At 42.0% G+C, this 21,266-nt stretch overlaps 1 protein-coding gene across 4 annotated transcripts in view; it reads left to right on the top strand.

The window, feature by feature from the left end:
• Positions 1–20,320, top strand: part of tapt1a (transmembrane anterior posterior transformation 1a) — a 58,941-nt gene extending 38,621 nt beyond the window's left edge. For 3 of the 4 annotated variants that reach the window (XM_088991035.1, XM_088991038.1, XM_088991036.1), the window contains 2 exons: positions 3,741–3,916; positions 17,444–20,320. In XM_088991035.1, the coding sequence (XP_088847161.1) occupies positions 3,741–3,916; positions 17,444–17,721 (454 nt within the window). In that variant the 3' untranslated portion in view covers positions 17,722–20,320. The remainder of the gene's footprint in view (positions 1–3,740; positions 3,917–17,443) is intronic. The other variant, XM_088991037.1, reaches the window with a different exon arrangement.
• The last annotated feature ends 946 nt before the right edge of the window (positions 20,321–21,266 follow it).

Genomic DNA, 21,266 nt, shown 5'->3' on the forward strand with positions numbered 1-21,266 from the left:
AATGTGTCCACTCCAGTGCCAGGGTTTTTGTCATTGTCACTCAAATTCCAGGACCCAGATAATATTGACTTTTAGGACTACATTGACATTCAATGCAGCGTAAGAAACCTTAGACTCTCTTCTTTCATCAGAAAACGAGTTAACTCATAAGTTATATGGGTCTGGAGTTATCTGAGCTTGACATAGGGGCGGCTGTCCAAAATACAATACAATATACACCTATTGGATTATATAGCGCTTGAACGACAGCTAAAGCTATAACAAAGTGCTAAGATGGACAAAAGTCAAATGTACTTTCATCAGAATAAAATAGTTAATTCCTAAGTCATATGGGTCTGGAGTTATCTGAGCTTGAAATAGGGGCAGCTGTCCAAAATACTATACAATACATCCATATTAGTTTATGTAGCACTTGAACAACAGCTGAAGCTGTAACAAAGCGCTAACATGCACAAAAGACCCTTGTGGAAGGGCAAAAACATTGCCAGAGGTCTGACCAGTGCTTTATTGGATGCGCCTTATTCACCGGAAAATACAATACAGTAATACCTCGGCTTACAAACGCTTTAACCAATGAAGTTTTACGCCTTACGAACATTAAATTTGCGAGAATTAAATCTTGGCATACGAACTAGTTTTCGGGAAACACATGGAGCACCACAATGGCTGGCGGACTAGTTTTCGGCGGAAGAACACCAAACCACACGGCCGAACAGCGCCACCGTGGCTGCTGGACTACTTTTCCACCCACTTTTATTGAGTGCACTCAGTGTAGACGTGCTTTGTTATGGGGTGGATACTTTTGCTTTTCGTGGGTGGATACTTTTGCTTTTTTGGGAGTGATAAGCCAATGAGGACACAAAAGAAAATGGCGGTAGAGCAGAAGAAATCATTGAAAAACACAGAGGTGGTGTGCGTTGTTGTGACTTAGCTGTCTCAGTACCAGTACGCTAAGTCGACAGTTGCTACGTGTGGCTAAGGGTGTTTCTGTGTTGTCTAAGCAATGGTCTCAGGCAAGAGGTTAAAAAACTTCTATTGATTTGGATTAATAAAAAGCAGCTGGCAGGGGACAGTGTCAGTGAGGGTATTATCGCTGAGAAAGCACAGCAACTTCTCGGATATCATCAAAAGGCAACTACATAAACGACCGTCACAAAGGTCAATAAAACCACTTTATTATACAGTATAGTTTATTTCTTAATTACAATACATTACCACATTTATTATACATAAAATAAAGTATATTTTGTGTAGTTTTAAGGCTTATTTAGTCAAAAATTATGTTTTATGGGGACCTGCAAACAGATTATTCTCATTCTTAATGTTTTCTTATGGGAAATAAATGTTTGGAAGACACACTTTTCGCCTTACAAACACTATCTGGGAACCAATTAAGTTCGTAAGATGAGGTATCTCTGTACTTTGACTAATAAATGTAACTACGATTAGTTTTTTTACTCACCCGACCCTTGTCATATTGGATTGGATTTGCCTGTATTCGTGTCGCAGTGGAGAAATTTACATTTCACAGCAGCAAAGTGATGAAAGAAATGAAAGTAGAAAAACAAAATACATGAGCTGCTGGCCAGGCAGCCACACTCGCGGCGCCGTCTTGAAGTCAAATGAACCAAAAAAACTAAATAACAAATAATATGACAACACAAAGACAATATGACAACACAAAGACACAGAGAGTCATTCATTCTTAAGCACTTTCTGTACCCTCTTTGCCTCTCTCACACCCAGATCCCTCTTATAAATGTCATTTATTATTATTATTACCGTAATTTCCGGACTATAGAGCGCAACTGATTATAAGCCTCACCCACTACATTTTTAGAGGAAAATCGATGTTGTACATACACAAGCCGCACCCGTATATAAGCCGCATGTGCCCACATTAAAACGTAAATATATTTACAGAGAAAGACGGCACACAGAGAGCGTTTTCAAAGTTTTAATGCCTGTGACGTGGCAGTGAAACGGTAGCAACATAGTAACAACAAGCTAGCAACACTGTATAACAGGTCTGGTAAAAAACATACTGGTGAAAATCGCGGTAAGCCGTGTTCATCTTCCTTCTTTGAACTGAAGCCATCCAAGTAATCATCCTCAGTGTCGGAATGAAACAGTGTAGTATAGACGTCGTCACACACTACTTTAGTAGTTTTGTCGCTGTCAATCCGGAATTTTCTTTTCGGTGGCGATTGTTTTTGCTTTCAGTGTGATCTGCACAGTCGAAACACCTCGACCATCTGCTCTCTGTGTGTTCACCGAGTCTTCTAGAATGTTTTCCAGTTCGGGCCACCTGCCTTTATTACCTCTGAAAGCTTTTTTCGTCTTTTTATGTTGCTCCAGTTCTTCCCGCTGCCGTTTCCAGCCTCTCACCATCAATTCGTTTATGCCAAGTTATGTGTAACAGCTCTGTTTCCTTCTTTATCGGACAGCTCGATTGCTTTTAGTTGGAAAGCTGCGTCATATGCCTTTCTTTTTGTATTTTCCATGATGAGGGTATGTTCACGCTAATTTAATTGATGCACAAGATGAGAAGTTGCAGTCTTCCTCGAGTCATATATTCCACCGGTCTTAATCTTACCTTGTAGCCGTTGAGGAATGAGCACACACGACTAAATGTGGAGACGTGTTTATTCCAACGGCTAACAAGTGGATCTCTCTAAACAGCAAATGCAGTGTAATATATGTAACATGAACCGCCCCCTCCTCTGCACCTGCTGGGTGAGATGCCTGGTCCTAGTGCCCGCCACAACCTTTTCTATTCGAGCGCCAATGTCGGCCGTTAGAAACAATACATAAATTGCCCACATCTCTGAATAAGCCACAGGGTTGAAACTTTGGAAAAAAAGTAGCGATTTATATTGAATCCAGAATTTACGGTATTATTATTATTATTATTATTATTATTATTATTATTATTATTATTATTATTATTATTAAATATCGTTGTCTATCAAAAAAAAATCTTAACTGAATTATCCGTTTTCACACAGATACCTTGCGAAATGACCACTTTGATTTGATTGAACTCTTTTACCAATAGATCCTCTTATAGAGCCCCTTTTATAATCAGCACCTTTCAAAACTCACAAGGTAGTTGCTAGCTAATAGATAACTAATAGATAGCTAGCTAGCTAGTTAGACATCTAATATATAGCAAATAGGTAGCTAGCTAGATAGCTAGCTATCTATTTGCTGGCCAGCTAGCTAACTTGATCTCTTCTTCTTTTCCTTTCGGCTTTTCCCATCAAGGCGCCCAAACACAAAATGTTCATCGGCACAGCAACATTCAAAAAAGCAAAAACTATACTCACCGTTCAGCTCTAATGGTAATCATTACTATACAGTATGCCTATTTAGCTTGATGTAGTGTTTATTTGCATGTGTTTTGTCAACTGTGGACAGTAAATCAAGTTTTAGTTTGCTGACACATAAATGAATCGCTGCTAGCTAACTTGATCTATTTGAGTTATTCCCGGTTGAACGGGGTCACAGTTACTGGCTTCCTAGCTCACTATCTAGCTAGCTATCTATTTGCTATCTATTAGCTGTCTAACTAGCTAGCTAGATAGCTAGCTAACTATTAGTCATCTATTAGCCAGCTAGCTAACTTGATCTATTTGAGTTATTCCCGGTTGAACGGGGTCACCGTTGCTGACTACCTCACTGTTAGCAAATCACGTTCACCGAGAGGTGCGATGAAAGAATGCCTTTATTTTCCACAGATTGGTGACATTGAAGGTGCTGAACAGCATCGTGCTGCTGGGCAAGTCGTGCGTGTACGTGAAGAGGGCCAACATGGAGGGCAAATTGTTTGCCAAGCCCCAAGCTGCGACTTCGTCCTCCTCAGCCAAGACCCCCAACAACAAAGCTGACCACGCATCCACCACGCCGCCCACAGGTAAGACAGGATTTTACCGCCATTTTCACACATGACTTCATTTGTCACACAAAAACTGGCCAGCTGGCTAGCTATTTGCTATCTGGCTAGCTACCTGGCTGGCTATTTGCTATCTCGCTGGCTACCTAGCTATCTATCTATTTGCTATCTGTTTGGCTGGCTATATATTGGCTATCTAGTTAGTTATTGGCTAGCTATTAGCTATATATTAGCTAGCTTTCTATCTGTTTGAGTTACTTCCGTTGAGTGAACGCTGGCATGTGTGCCTGCCACTGCTCACCCACAGAACAACGTATCCTGTTACTGTAAAGTGACCTTGTCAGTTTTGAAAGGGGCTTAGAAATGAAATGTATTATTATTATTATTATTATTATTATTATTATTATTATTATTATTATTATATATCTGTCACAGCCATTTTGACACAAAGACCCTGGAAAATACCCGTTTTTTTTTCATCAAAGGTAGGCTAGCCCTGCCATTCTGGTACAGAATGTGCTGTATGTCATGCATATGAGCATATTTGACAAGAACGCTGACTTTGATAAACATGGGCACACATGGACACCCCATCACCCCATCCCTCACACATCTGCTCAGACAGATTCATCATAAGTATCACATTTTAAATACAAAATCAACAAATATAGCGGAAATTGACTCCTAGAGTACTAAAACCACAGGCAACAAAGAGCACTGTCTTTACACACACAAACTCAGTTCAACCAAGTCCACAAACAAAAATATAATAATTTACAATTTACAAAGAAAAACCAAATACAGTGATACCTCGGTTTTCGACCATAATCCGTTTCAGAAACCTGTTTTGAAAACCGATTTGTTCAAAAACCGAAACAGCACTTTCCATTAAAATCAATGTAAAAAATCTTAATCCGTTCAAAGTCTAGAAAACAACTTTTTAACTATTTCATCGCATAAACCGGATCAAAACTTAATGATAGTCATGTGTAACATTCTATAAAAACAAGCTTTTATTTTCACCAATTTTTAACATCTGTACATAAAAATCTCTCTGTCTTTCTGCCACGGGACGTGCTGCCCTATCCCAGCTGTCTTTGGGCAAACACAGAGCACACTAACTTTTCAAACCATCCTCTGCTTGCTCTGAAATAATCCTACTATTCAGGAGATCGTAACCAAATACAGTAAAGTCTCGTTATATCGATATCGGATATATCGATAGTCCCGGTTATATCGATACTATTTCTATGCACGCACGGAGAAAATTACATGCAAACAGGGTCGGATATATCGATAGTCCCGGTTATATCGATATTTTTTCGGACTCCCTTGAATATCGATATAACGAAACTTTACTGTATGTCAGCATTTTCGCAAAAATAAAACAATAACAATATTAATGCGTCGGTCACAATGAGTCAATGAGGAAGACGCGACATATAAGGAAGTGATGTATAAGGAAGCACAGGGTAGTCGAGTGATGCATTCAGATGCATTCAGTTTGGTTGAGAACCAAATTTCGGTTGTATACCGGGGCATAAAAAAATATGCAATTTTTGGTTGAAAACCGAATGGGATGAGAACCGAGACGTTCGAAAACCGAGGTTTGACTGTACATGAGCTGCTGGAAAGGCAGCCACTCTCGCGACGCCGTCTTGAAGTCAAAAGTTTTTTAAAAAACTAAACAACAAATAACATGACAACACAAAGACACAGAGTGACATTGACACCGGGGTATTTTTCCATTGGTACGCTTTTCCAGAACTCAATGGTCCCTTCCCTTAAAGCAGGTTTCAATTGATCTTCCTCACAAAGATCAATCATCTCTAACTCAGCCGCAGCTTCATCTGTGACTAGCGGGGCTTTCGAACAGTCCGTCTCTGCATTAAACGGGCCGACAAGGAACGTAATCTGCGGCCTTTTCAGTTGTAGATCACGGAATCGGGTCACAAAGTTTTCGTGCAAGTTTTCAACCAGTGTTGCATATCTGGTTCTGTGCTTATTCAGGGCGGCGCTGGTGACTTGCCCGCTGGCTTTTAGCAGAGTGGAAACAGATGTTAAATCTCCCTTTTGAATATGCGCCCTGAACAGCTTCAGTTTGTTGACAAACGCAAACATACTTTTCACCAAGTCAGGCAGAATTTTTGACTTACTCTGCAGGGTAAGGTTCAGTTTTTCCAAGTGACACAGCATATCGACCAAAAAAGCCAGATCCATAATATACTCGTGGTCCGAAAGCACGGGATAGTCCTTGTCTTTCTCTTCCATGAACAGTTTCACGGCATCCAACAGCTCAAAAAATCAACAGAGTACCTTGCCTTTTGACAGCCACCTCACAGTGCAGTGCAGCGGCAGGTCACCTGGAAGACTTTGGTCCAGGTCAGCGATGAGATTCTTGAATTGTCTGTGGTGAAGCGCATGAGTTGACGATTTGCATCACAGGCTTCATGACATTCTCTAAATTCAATGATTTAGACACGATTTGCTCCCTGTGCATGATGCAGTGGAAATTCCAAAACTCAGGAAATGTTTGGTGAGCTTTGCACAGCCCCACAAGCCCATTCACAGATCCGATCAAGGCAGGTGCTCCATCCGTGGCTATTGCAGTCAGTTTCCATATGGGCAGATTTGCCTTCGCAAATGCAGCCATCATTGTTTCCTTCACATCTATGCCACAGGTTCCGTCTTTTAATGGCATGCATTAAAGTGACCAACTTGTGCTTGCAAAGTGAGCTGAAGTGGCGCTGAAGATTTCACGCTTTGAAATACGCCAATGACGCCTGACCTATAAGGCACAATGGCATGCCTTTACGCTCAACAAAAAATATAAACTCTCCCACTGTGTTAAAAACGTCCTGTGTTCGTCTTCATATTTTCATTTTGCTGTGCATTTTTTCCCTGCCATTTTGAGAGCCAACTTGACGCAAATGAATTGTTTACGTCGTAAACAATTTGTGTCGAGCCTCTGACTGGTTGGCCACCCGTGGTTTACGACATAAATGATTGATTTTCATCTCACGCACATGCGTGTTAACGTCACATGGTTAGCTTGATACCATATTTTCAAAACTATGAGGTGCCCTTAAAAGTCTTACATTTTCTCCAAAATGTACAGCGTGCGCTATGATCGCGAAATTACGGTACATAGAGGATGAATGGCAGCACCAGCGCCAAACATTTTTTATGCTTGTCATGTGTACGCCCCTTAAGAGCCGGCCCATTAAGAGCCACATGAAATCAGCCAAAGAGCCGTATGCGGCTTGGGAGCCGGGGGTTGGCCTGGCCTGCACTATAGAGTTCTATTTGGTTTACTGTTTAACCGTTCAACTGGGAATAACTCGAATAGATCAAGTTAGCTAGCTAATAGATGACTAATAGCTAGCTAGCTACCTAGCTAGTTAGACAGCTAAGAGATAGCCAATAGATAGCTCGTTAGGTAGCCAGCAACGGTGACCCTGTTCAACCGGGAATAACTCAAGTTAGCTAGCTGACTAATAGATGACTAATAGATAGTTAGCTAGCTCGTTAGACAGCTAATAGATAGCAAATAGCTAGCTAGTTAGGTAGCCAGCAACGGTGACCCTGTTCAACCGGGAATAACTCAAATAGATCAAGTTAGCTAGCTAGGTAATAGATAACTAATAGCTATCTAGCTATCTAGCTAGTTAGACTGCTAATCGATAGCAAATAGATAGCTAGCTAGGTAGCCAGCAACGGTGACCCCATTTTTTTCCGAGACGACACGCAAGATCAAGTTAGCTAGCTAGCTAACTTGATCTCTAACTTGTCGTCTTGCGTGTCGTCTCGGAGAAAAATGGGGTCACCGTTGCTAGCGAGTTAGACAGCTATTAGATAGCAAATAGATAGCTAGATAGCCAGCAACTGTGACCCTGTTTTTTTCCAAGACAAGCAAATTCTGGTTGCCGCAGAATTTTCATTTTGGGTCAGGTGGGGGAGGAGGGGTCATATTTTCCCAAACAAACAGCTGGACAAGCGGTATTTAGATTGCTTCGGCGGGAAAGGTTAAAGTTACGAGAGAAAAAAAATCGAGCGTTATGAGAAAAATGTTTAAAAATCCATAGTGAGATGATTACCTGTGTCTGAAACTCATGACAAAAAGTTAGCGGACACCAGGGCAGACAACTCTGAAAAGTTGCCTGCCCGGTCATAAAGTTGGCTGCCCCATTTTTCACAACTTGAAACACAATAAGACGACTAATCGCAAAAAAAACATTGTTGCAAAGTATTGCTTGTTTATCGTACATATCCCTTGCCGATGATATGCAAAATGAATGCAAATGCACGACCTTATAACAATTGGGAAAGTCCGGAAGCACGAAACAGGCTTCTTATTGGCCGCCGTGCGGAGTATGCAAATTGCCAAACAAACCGAAATTTCCAAACCGAATGAAGATTTCTAAATCGGAAAAATGTATTCTGATTTCGAAATCTTTGGTCAAACGTTTGCTTTATTAAATAATAGCTAGCCAGCTAGATAGTTAGCTAATACAGAGAATATCACTATTAAAAACACAGATAGAAAGCTAGCTAGCCAGCTAGTAGATAGCAAATAGCCAACAGATAGCAAGCTAGATAGCTATACACCTAGAGAGTTATATAGCTAATAGCTAGCTCGCTAGATAGTTTGCTAATACACTGAATGTCACTATTAAATACAGAGATAGAAAGCTAGCTAGCTAGCGAGTAAATTGCTAAGAGATAGCCAACAGATAGATAGCTAGATAGCTATCCATCTATCTGGGATTGCAACCAGCCATGCTAACCTCACTTTCAACCTTGCATTTACACAAGCGCCACTCGGCCGCATGATATGTTCCAGCGCCCTTCTTTGTTTGTTTGTTTTTTTCAAATCACCTGGATTCACGCAGCACAACGACACCATATCCAACAGCTTTCTTGGTGTTTCTACTTCTGAGTTATTATTATTATTATTATTATTATTATTATTATTATTATTGTTATTATTATTATAGAGGCATTGATTATGGGGCTAAAACTTTAGGGGCTAAAACTCTTCGTACACCTACATTAAACGCTAGAGCAAAACGCAGCACGTCCGCGAGCGACAACAGTTGGTCACGGAGAGAGCGATACACCCGTGCGCCGCTCAGCTCCCCACCCTCGCGTACGCAATCACGCGTCGTATCGGCGTTCGAACACCGATTGATGTTCGAACACGAAGCAAGAATATCTCGAATATTTTGTTCGAACACCGATTTGTTCGAACAGTGAGGCGTTCGAGAACCGAGGTACCACTGTATAAGGCGCACCGGACGACAAGGTGCACCTTCTATTAGCTGTCTCGCTAGCTACCTAGCTAGCTATCGTTTAGCTATCTAGCTGGCGAGGTAGCTATCTATTAGCGACTGTATCCTGTGACTGTAAAGTGACCTTGAGAGTTTTGAAATGTGCTTATAAATGAAATGTATTATTACTATTACTGTATCTACCCTGGTCAAACAAAGTACCGCAAATGAAAGGACTGCTACAGTGTGTCCTTTCTCGGTCAGGGGCGTTCCTTCTATGACGTGATGTCAGGACTCGTCACCAACTCAAAAACAAGACTTCCGGAATATTCAGTGCGACTCTTAAAATGTAAAATATCGCTAATGCGGTGGAATCTTTGTAAAATACGCTCAGTAGAAGTCATTTGAAGCGATTTTACAAATTATGGACACAACTCGGTTGTCCTTTAAAGGACATCAGAAAAACGTTTTATAGCATCTAAAATACCCAAAACACGCAGTATGATATTTTTATTCAAATGCAAAACACCAATAAAAATGACTTAAAGTGTCCAAAATCTGCAAAAAATTGAGCTGCGAATTGGGCAAGTCCCGCCCCCAGTTCGTGATGTCATGCCAAGACGTCTTGCATTGCTGAAGAATCAAAACAATGGCTTCAGATTCGGAGAATATGCTTTCTTGTTACACATCCAGTTATGAATATGAATCAAATAGTTCTGAAGAAGAAAGCATACATGTTTGCAATCGATTAAAGAATTTATTCCGTGTCATTTTGAGGCAAACGTGCGGGGGGGAATGTCACACCCAAAAATGGCCACCGAGCTGTTGTGAGGAATGAATCAGCCCGTTTCCACAGGCTGATAAATTCCTTCCATGGAGCTTGGAAGCCCTCTTCTGGCGGATTTTGGGTGCAACACAAGGGTTTCAGACCAAACAGTACAGCAAAATACATTGACGTGGTGGAAGGACCGCTACAATGCGTCTTTTTTGCGGTCAAGGGAGGTCCTTTAGTGACGTCACGTACAGACTCGTCACCAACTCAAAAACAAGACTTCCGGAATATTCAGTGCGAGTCTTAAAACGTAAAATATAGCTATATGCGGTGGAATTTTTGTAAAATACGTTCAGTAGAAGTCATTTGAAGCCATTTTACAAATTATGGACACAACTTGTCCGGAGACGTCGGTTGTCCTTTAAACTCACAGAAACCATCGAAAATTTGAACCCGTTTTCACTTGTCGAGCTTGTCAAACAAAGGGTTTTTTTTGTGTTTTTTTTTCATGTTGTAAGACCACTTAAACGGTGCAGTTTGGGCTGGCAGGTCATCAGTCCAATGACAAACAGTCACATTTTCCAAGAAGTGTCGGCGTCATTTGCAGCTAAATCCCCTTGGCTCTCACCTCCCTCCGCCCATTGCCAGCGCCCAAACTTCTCAACAGGAGCTTTGAGGTGGCAAAAGACGACGTGTCACTTCCTGTCAGGTTGATCCGGGTCCAAAGAAGGCCGAGACGCCATATCTTTCAGCCGGGATTACAACCAGCCATGCTAACCTCACTTTCAACCTTGCATTTACTCAAGCGCCACTCGGCCGCACGATATGTTCCAACGCACTTCTTTTTTTTTGTTTTTTTGTTTTTTAAATCACCTGGATTCACGCAGCACAACACCATATCCAACAGCTTTCTTGGTGTTTCTAGTGCTGAGTTATTATTATTATTATTATTATTATTATTATTATTATTATAAATTTAATTAACATTCATTGTATTAGCTATCTTGCTATCTCGTTGGCTATCTTTTAGTTATATAGCTATATAAGTGGCTAGCTATCTAGCTAGCTATCTGTTAGCTATCTATTAGCTATCTACTAGCTGCCGAGCTAGTTTCATACCATATTTTCCGTTGTATAAGGTGCACCGGGGCATAAGGCGCAGCCCCAATGAATGGTGTAATTTCAAACTTTCCATATACAGTGGTACCTCGGTTCTCGACCATAATTCGTTCCGGGAACCTGTTCGAAAAGCGATTTTTTCGAACATCGAAACCACCTCTTTGCTCCTGTCACTTGCGAGTTGACAGCGGGGGGGGGGTCTGCCTCTCCCGGCCGTTCTCCACCCGCTGTCATTCTCTAATCACGGACACGGGGCATTTATACGGTTCACAATCACCTCGCCAATGCCGGATGATTGCCTCAACTCGCCACCGTACCTGGACTCTTCCTTCGATGCCCGAGTGTATCCGGTCCGAGGTATTTTCCCTGCGTCCTGTAAATTTATGTCATCTTCCGGGATTGCGTAATTTTGCACCCTCGTGTGCCATTTGCTTTTTGGCGTAGTAAGCGGATCGGATCACCCCCTGCCTTCTCACTCGCCATGTTTTCTTTTATTTGTGAATCAACATCCTGCTTGGGTAGTACGTGTCTGTTTTGGGATCCCAAATATTCCACTCCGTTCCGACGAGTCAGCTGCCGTCACTCTTGCTCGGAACGTGACAGCTACGGATGACTCGGCTACAGGATGTTCTTTTCTCTTCAAATATCTATTCAATGACACTTGCTCTCACTCCCACGGTCACATCACTAGATGTCACAGCCTCCTTATTCTTTAATATCGTACTGATCGTAGATTTCGCCATGCTGTATTCCCTCGCCAGATCAGACACTCGCACACCTCCTTCATATTTTGCGATTATTTCTTTCTTAAATGCAATAGTTGTGCACACTACTTTTCTTTTGTCACTTTAAGCAGCACTTACTGTCTTTGGATGCATGATGACATTTAGGAAGGAGGTAAGACAAGCACTGGCTGGGCAAGAGGTCCTTCCAGATGACTGGCAAACTACAGCAAACATAATCAGAGACACAGGTCGGAAAGTACTTGGTGTATCGAGTGGAAGAAAGGGAGATAAGGAGACTTGGTGGTGGAATGGGAAGGTGCAGGAGTGTATACAGAGAAAGAGGTTAGCAAAGAAGACGTGGGACACTGAGAGGACGGACGAGAGTAGACAGCAGTACAAGGAGATGCAGCGCACGGTCAAAGTACAGGTGGCAAAGGCCAAACAAGAGGCATATGATGACTTGTATGCTCGGCTGGACAGCAAGGAAGGTGAGACTGATCTTTACAGGCTGGCGAGACAGAGAGACAAAGATGGTAAGGACCTGCAGCAGGTTCGGTGATTAAAGATAGAGATGGCAATGTATTAACAGGTGCCAGTTGTGTGATCGCAAGACGGTAAGAGTACTTGAAGAATTGATGAATGAGGAAAATGAGAAGGAACAAAGAGTAGAAGACGTGACTGTTGTGGACCAAGACGTAGCAAAAATTAGCAAGGATGAAGTGAGGAGGGCGCTGAAGAGGATGAAGGGGGGAAAGGCACTCGGGCCTGATGATTTACCAATCGAGGTATGGAAGTGTCTTGGAGAGGTGGCGGTGGTGTTCCTGACTGGGTTATTCAACAAGATCTTAGATCAGGGGTGGGCAAACTTTTTGACTCGCGGGCCGCATTGGGTTCTAAAATTTGACAGAGGGGCCGGGCCAGGAGCATTTGGAGGGAGTGTTTGGGCCGGAAATACTAAACCTAAAGCATTAAAGGACAACCGACGCCTCCTGACAAGTTATGTCCATAATTTATAAAATCACTTCAAATGACTTCGACTGAGCGTATTTTACAAAGATTCCACAGCATATAGCTATAGTTTATGTTTTAAGACTTACACATAAATAACGCCATGGTGAATCGTTGTGTGTTGCACTAAGACAACTATTTGATATTCGCTGACACAAATTCCCAGCTGACAAATCAGCCCATTTCCAACGGAGCTTGGGCGCAATCTTCTGCATTTTCTGGGTGCTACATTGCTGTCGTTGACATCTCAAATTGATATGGGAGGACTCCTTGAATCAATTGCAAACATTTATGCTTTCCTCTTCAGAACTATTTGAATCATATTCATAACTGGATGAGTAACAAGAAAACATCTTCTCCGAATCTGAAGCCATTGTTTTGATTCTCGAGCAAGGCAAGACGTCTTGGCATGACGTCACGAACAAGGGGGTGGGACCTTCTGAAACTTGCCATTTCCGGATTCATTTTGAAATCATTTTTATTGGTGTTTTTCATTTAACTAAAAATATCAGCCTGCCTGATTTGGGTATTTTAGATGCTATAAAACGTTTTTCTGATGTCAGTGGGAAACAAAAAAAATGGTGCCGGTTGTCCTTTAAATGTAGTGTGTACAAACCGCATAGCACAGTAAGAATACTACAACCCAATTTAGTAACTGTCTTTCAAATGTGAAAAATATCCCTGATCAGTTAATAAATTTGTCTCAAGGAATATGGCCTTTACATACTATTTCGCAGATACTTGGAGGAGGAAATGGAAATAGATTAAAATAACATATGCACTGTGATTTATCAAGATTGCGTCTGTTTTTAATAAGTTTTCATTGAAGGGGCAAAGTTAAAGAAATCAACATTTATTGAAAAATTGAATCACTTTCAACATTCAAAACATATTATTACACAACGAAATATTCAAGCTCAATAATACCTACTTGTGTTAAATTCCGCCAAATCATAGATGGTTTGTCCTGACCGCGCGCTCAACAAACTCCACTGACACCCTCGCCTTCACGCGCAAACAATACACGTGTACCGTCGCCGAGCACACAGACATAGGCTACCTGCAGTTGAAATTTGCATACTCGGCACGGCAGCCAATCAGAAGCCTGATTCTTTCTTCCGGACTTTCGCAAGCGTTCTAAGGTCGTGCATTTGCATATCATTTTCCAAAATAGATGCACAGAACCTCAGCCCAGAAGAAAGATTCAAAAGAAGCTAACAACATATGTGACGCTACAAAACGTAAATTTACATTAAACCGTGACTGTAAAGTGTACGTGAGACTTATGAAAGGGGCTTCGTGGCTCTTAGGAAGCAATGCAAACGTTGCATTGTGCACCACAATGACAATCGACTCCTGCAGCAAAATCTACGGCCATGCGCATTTACCGTAAATTAAGCAAGGTAGCATTTGTAGTAGGTACATTCTTCATTAAAAAAAAATACTTCATGGTTGGTGGCAATGTTTTTAAATGTGATTGGTTGTCTCATTGTGCTTCAAGTTGTGAAAAAATGGGGCAGGCAACTTTTCAGTTAACTACCCTGTTGTCCACTAACTTTTTGTCATGAGTTTCAGACACTGTTTTTACTATAATTTACAAAATAAGTTTGGCGGGCCAGATTAAAAAGCCTAACGGGCCGTATGTGGCCCGCGGGCCGTAGTTTGCCCATGCTTGTCTTAGATGGTGAACAGATGCCTGATGAATGGAGATGAAGTGTACTCCTGCCCATTTTTAACAACAAAGGAGATGTGCAGAGTTGTACTAACTAACTACAGAGGAATAAAGTTGATGAGCCATACAATGAAACTCTGGGAAAGAGTAGTTGAAGCTAGACTAAGAGCATAAGTGAACATTTGTGAGGAGCAGTATGGCTTCATGCGAAAAAAGAGTACGACAGATGCAGTGTTTGCTTTAAGAATGCTGATAGAGAAGTACAGAGAAGGTCAGAAGGAATTGCATTGTGTCTTTGTAGATCTGGAGAAAGCGTATGACCAGGAATGCCCAGAGAAGAGCTTTGGCATTGCATGAGGAAGTCTGGAGTGACGGAAAAGTATGTCAGGGCGGTGCAAGACATGTATCATGACTGTAAGACAGTTGTGAGGTGTGCTGTCGGTATGACTGAGGAATTCAAGGTGGAGGTGGGACTCCACCAGGGGTCAGCTCCGAGCCCCTTCTTGTTTGCTATGGTGATGGACAGGCTGACAGACGATGTTAAACAAGAATCTCCTTGGACCGTGATGTTTGCAGATGACATTGTGATCTGTAGCGAGAACAGGGAACAGGTGGCGGAGAAACTAGAGATGTGGAGATATGCCCTGGAAAGGAGAGGAATGAAGATCAGTCGCAGCAAGACGGAATATATGTGTGTGAATGAGAGGGATCCAAGTGCAAGAGTGATGCTACAGGGAGAAGAGATAAAGAAGGTGGAGGATTTTAAGTACTTGGGGTCAACTGTCCAGAGCAATGGAGAGTGTGGAAAAGAGGTGAAGAAGCGTGTCCAGACAGGTTGGAGCGGCTGGAGAAAAATGTCAGGTGTGATGTGCGATAGAAGAGTTTCAGCTAGGATGAAAGGAAAAGTGTATAAAACAGTGGTCAGACCAGCCATGTTTGGAATGGAGACAGTGCCACTGAAGAAAAGACAGGAAGCAGAGCTGGAGGTAGCAGTGCTGAAGATGTTGAGGTTTTCTTTGGGAGTGACCAGGTTGGATAGGATCAGGAATAAGTACATTAGAGGGACAACTCATATTAGAGGCTTTGGAGAGAAAGTCAGAGAGGCCAGACTGAGTTGGTTTGGACATGTCCTGAGGAGAGAGAGCGACTATATCGGGAAAAGGATGCTGAGCATTGAACTGCCAGGCAGGAGACCGAGAGGAAGACCAAAGAGGAGGTTTATGGATGTGGTCAAAGAGGACATGAAGGTAGCTGGTGTGAGGGAAGAGGATGCACAAAACCGGGATAGATGGAGGACATTGATTCGCTGTGGCGAGCCCTGAGGGGAAAAGCCGAAAGGAAAAGAAGAAGACTTTCTTTGGAGGCATGATTAGGGGCTAAAACTCTTTGTACACCTATATTAAACGCCAGAGCAAAACGCAGCACGTCCGCGAGCGACAACAGTTGGTCACGGAGAGAGCGATACACCCGTGTGCCGCTCAGCTTCCCACCCTCGCGTGCGGCGTTCGAACACCGATTAATGTTCGAACGCCGAAGCAAGAATATCTCGAATATTTTGTTCGAACACTGATTTGTTCAAACAGTGAGGCGTTCGAGAACTGAGGTACCACTGTATAAGGCGCACCGGACGACAAGGTGCACCTTCTATTAGCCATCTATTAGCTGTCTCGCTGGCTCGTAGCTACCTAGCTAGCTATCGTTTAGCTATCTAGCTATCTAGCTAGATAGCTGGCGAGGTAGCTATCTATTAGCGACTGTATCCTGTGACTGTAAAGTGACCTTGAGAGTTTTGAAAGGTGCTTATAAATGAAATGTATTATTATTATTACTGTATCTACCCTGGTCAAGGATGACACTTCGTACTGATGTCACGTTTATTGTGAAACACTTGGAACACCGTGAAAACTATAAAGGACATTGAAACGGCAACATTACAATAAGTTCGACAAAACATTCGGTCAATAAGGAAATTAATAACGTACCGTGTGCACCTTATTAACCGAAAGTAGACAAACATTGACATAGACTTGACTTCTAGCAGTTGCTCTGCTTCTGTCTCTCTCTCGCATTAGTCTCATTCCGTCTGTCTCGCCTTACTCGCTTTTATCGAAACACGACACGGAAGCGGAAGTGATAATGACAAAACATTATAAATAAAGTATCGAAGACGATTTTAAGAAAAACACACATATAAAGGTTCACATAGAAACATTAAACACTTTTACAGAACAAGTCCAAATAAATTATATTTTTGTTGTCATGGCAACCAATGACAAGATACCCGCCAGTTACAATTATTATTATAAGTCATTCTATCACTAGCCGTTCGTAATAAACGGATACTGGCCAGAGCTAGCACACTGTCTCTGTAGCGAGACAGTCTATCTAGCTAGCTGGCTATCTAGCGTGCTATCTATGAGCTGTCTAGCTAGATAGCTATATGGCTAGCTATTATCTACCTATTAGCTAGCTTTGTAACTACAGGTAACATCCAACTTATGACTAGCTCGTCTTACGACCACCTGTACTTAAGACCATGACCACCTATTTCATTTCAATTCTACGCCTGGCACCGTAACGTGTTAGCAGGCCGGCAACGCGTACGACAATTTTGGCCAGCCAGCCAGCATCTCACTCTCGCACAGCAATCGACCATGTAATGGCACGAGAGGGTGGGAGTTTGCATGTCATTTAGCCTCCGAGTCTCTATTCAACATTTTGAATGCATTTCGACTTATGACCGTTTGGTTGGAACGGAACTCGCTCGTAAGTCCGATGTTACCTGTATTTGAGTCATTCCGGGTTGAGTGATTGCTGGCGCATGTGGCTACCGCTGCTCACCCACAGAAAAACTGTGACTGTAAAGTGACCTTGACAGTTTTGAAAGACACTTAGAAATGAAATGTATTATTTTTATTATTATTATTATTATTATTATTATTATTATTATTATTATTATTATTATTACTTCTTCTTCTTCAGGTGACCACAAGCTAAACCCCAAATTGTCTTCCGTTCCTGCTTCCTCAGTGACAAGTCAGCCAGCACCGAGGTGGGACTTGCCCCTACCTCCCGTTGACCCTAAGGTGGCCCCAGCTCCTTATCTTGACCATCCGCCTCCTGGATCGGAAACCCAGCAGTCTGCTCCTTTCCCCCCAAAAGAAGAGCAGGACCACGAGGTCGAGCGGAGGCCCAAAGCTCCCAAAAAGGACCTTCTGGAGATCGACCGTTTCACCATCTGCGGCAATCGCATCGACTGACGTAAGAGTAAATCATCGGATGCTCGGTAGGGTAGTTTGCTGTCTTTTACAGATGTTTACAGACGTTTACAGGCGGCAGAATCGAGTGAGCTGATATCCCGTTTGTGACGTAAGGACCTCTATTTGAAAGTAGCACTTTTGAAGGTGCACAAGAGCAATGGGGGACTCCACAAGAGACTCCTAAGGATTCCCGTCCTGAATGTCGCAATGGCGGACCAAACGGGGTTTACACTTCCCCAAGATGGGGAGTCAGGCTGGTTCACATGATTTGATGATTAATAATGTTTTTTTTTTTTTGCTTCAATTTCATAGCTAAGCTAATGTTCCAGCGAGCAGTTGAGTTTCATGCCTCTGTTACCCAGAGAATTGCCAACATGGATCGCCAAAAGCCTTCCAAAATCCTCCCTCCGTGCAACATAGCCCTTAGCTATGTGGCTATTTAGCTGGCTGGCTGGATTGATAGCTGGCTATCTATTAGCTATCTATTAGCTGGCTAGCTATATGGCTATTTAGCTGGCTGGCTGGATTGATAGCTGGCTATCTATTAGCTATCTATTAGCTGGCTAGCTATATGGCTATTTAGCTAGCTGGATGGATTGATAGCTGGCTATCTATTAGCTATGTATTAGCTAACTAGTTGTATGGCTATTTAGCTGGCTGGATAGATAGCTGGCTATCTATTAGCTATGTATTAGCTGGCTAGCTATATGGCTAGCTGGCTGGATAGATATCTGGCTTTCTATTAACTATCTATCCAGCCAGCCAGCTATATGGCTATTTCGCTGGCTGGCTGGATAGATAGCTCGATATCTAGTAGCTATATATTAGCTGGCTAGCTATATGGCTATTTAGCTGGCTGGCTGGATAGATAGCTGGCTATCTATTAGCTGGCTAGCTATATGGCTATGTAGCTGGCTGGATGGATTGATAGCTGGCTATCTATTAGCTATGTATTAGCTAACTAGTTGTATGGCTATTTAGCTGGCTGGCTGGATATATAGCTGCCTATCTATTAGCTAGTTAACTAGCTTTCCATCTATTTGAGTTACTTGCGGGTTGAGTGAACGCTGGCGCTTGTGGCTGCTGCTACACACGCACAGAAAAACTCATCCTGTGACTGTAAAGTGACCTTGACAGTTTTGAAAGGTGCTTATAAATGAAATGTACTATTATTATTATACAGAGACCCTATATACGTATTGCCTCTTTAACACATACACTCTGCAAAATGACCACGACTTTCACACAGAGAGCTCGCGAAATCACCGTCTATTTCACGCAAACTAGAAACACTTTGATGTTGAAATTTTACTTCCCCTCTGACGCTGAAAACCCTTGACATTTCACACAGCGACCCTGCACAATTCCTGCCTTTCGTATAACGACCAAAATTAGCACCACTTCTTCTTCAACAACCTCTTTTTCAACACTGATCTTGCAGCTTGTAAAATCGCACAGGCAGAGCCTTGCTCGTTGGAATCTTGCAGGAATGGTCACATTTCAGCTTAAATAATTCTAGCCTTATCCATACAGCAGTGGCAGACCGTCAAGGCCTGCCAAGCCTTCTCTGCTGGCCTAAAAATATCTGAATCGTAGACTGATTATTATATTATTATATTTTGTCCATGAATTCTTATGAAATACAGTGATACCTCAGTTTACGAACGCTTTACCTCACGAAACCTTCGCCTCACAAACATTAAATTTGCGAGCATATAGTCTTGGCTGACAAACTAGTTTTCGTCACCCCCTTTCTTAGAATGCGGACGTGGTTTGTTATCGAGTAAAGTACTTTTGCCATTATGAGACCGAAAAAGACCCCACCACAGGCTAGTGTTAAGCCAAAGAAGACACAAAAGAAAATGACAGTCGAGCAGAAGCAGGAGATGATCGAAAAACACCTACAAGGTGTGCGTTTGTGTGAATTAGCGTCCCAGTACCAGTATGCTAAGTCAACCATTGCTACGTGTGGCTATGGATATTTCCGTGTTGTCTAAGCAACAATCTTATTTAGTTACTTAATACTTATTTAGTAGAATATTATATTTTATGGGGACCTGGGAACGAATTATTCTCATTTTAATGGTTTCTTATGGGGAATAAATGTTTGGAAGACCAACTTTTCGCCTTACACACACTTTCTGGGAACCAATTAAGCTCGTAAGATGAGGTATAACTGTATTCTGTTTTTATTTTTAAGACAACGGCCTAGCGACATTAGATTTGGGATTGTATTTCTGCTGAAGCTTCTCAGAAGAGTGAACGCTGCTCTCTCCCCAAAATGACAGACCAACTGCTGTCCCAATACTTTTTTCATCTCGTTTTCATACCGGAATGATTTTCGCAACAAAAGCTTTTTACATCAAGAACGTTTACGGATCGATTTTGATTGCAATGAAACAATTGTTTGTTCCCTGCAGAAATATGAAGAATCTGCTTTTTATTTGAAACAAGATTTGAAATGTCAGGTGTGATTTATTTAATTTTATTTAAGGTACTTTCCTGTCATATCAGGGAGGGAGAATACACGAGTGAGTTTCTATATGGTTTTAATTGCCGTTGTTGTAATTATAAAATGTAATAAATATTTTTGCGGGTATTGCCACTTGTGATGTTTATCAATGACTCTACCTGTTTGGTGAAAATATTGCAACACTCTAGGATACATGTAACATTGTTCATGGTAGGGGTGCTCAATACATCCATCCGACTTAACGACCGAGTTCCGTTCCGACAAACGGTCGAAAGTCAAAATGGTCGTAAGTCGAAGTCCATTAAAGATGATAAATAGAGACTTGGAGGCTAAATGACTCGCAAACTCCCCCCTCTGCTGCGATCACACGGTCGATTGCTGTGCGAGAGTGAGGTGCTGGCTGGCTGGTCAAAATTGTCATACACGTTGCCTGCATGCTAGCGCGTTGCGGTGCTAGGTGTAGAATTAAAATGTTAAAAATAGGGTCTGGAGATCGTGGTCGTAAGTACGGGTGGTCGTAAGTCGAGCCGGTCATGAATTGGATGTTACCTGTATTATCGGTCGTCGCATGACAAGTGAGGTGACATTGACATGAACTGACACTATACAAATAAAGGTGAGTTGTTTTAAGCTAGTTAGCAAGGTTTCCATCTATTTGAGTTACTTCCTGGTTGAGTGAACGCTGGAGCGTTTGGCTGCCGCTGCTCACCCACAGAAAAATTCATCCTGTGACTTCAATGAAAAGGTTTCTTTAGCCGTCATCTGTACTTCTTTGAAGGTGTCGGACTGAACATAGAGATAAAAAACAAACAGTCAGAAATAGAAACTTATTATCAACGAATACAAACTGAACTTACCCACAAAATCTATCAGGAAGTGTGTGAATTTACCAAATACATATACAAATATACAAATACAATACAAGAGGCACCACAGCAAAACCAAAGACAGACAAAAGGGTAAATTTCAAAAATTACTTTTACAGAAAAAAATCACAGCTACTTGTAAACACGGGAAAAATTAGGTATGAGCAGGTTTTAAGGGAGAAATGGATCAAAAATTTGTCAGACAG

This window comes from Hippocampus bargibanti, linkage group LG02 (genome assembly GCF_051943395.1).
Source record: "Hippocampus bargibanti isolate YZ-2025 linkage group LG02, ASM5194339v1, whole genome shotgun sequence".
NCBI lineage: Eukaryota > Metazoa > Chordata > Actinopteri > Syngnathiformes > Syngnathidae > Hippocampus > Hippocampus bargibanti.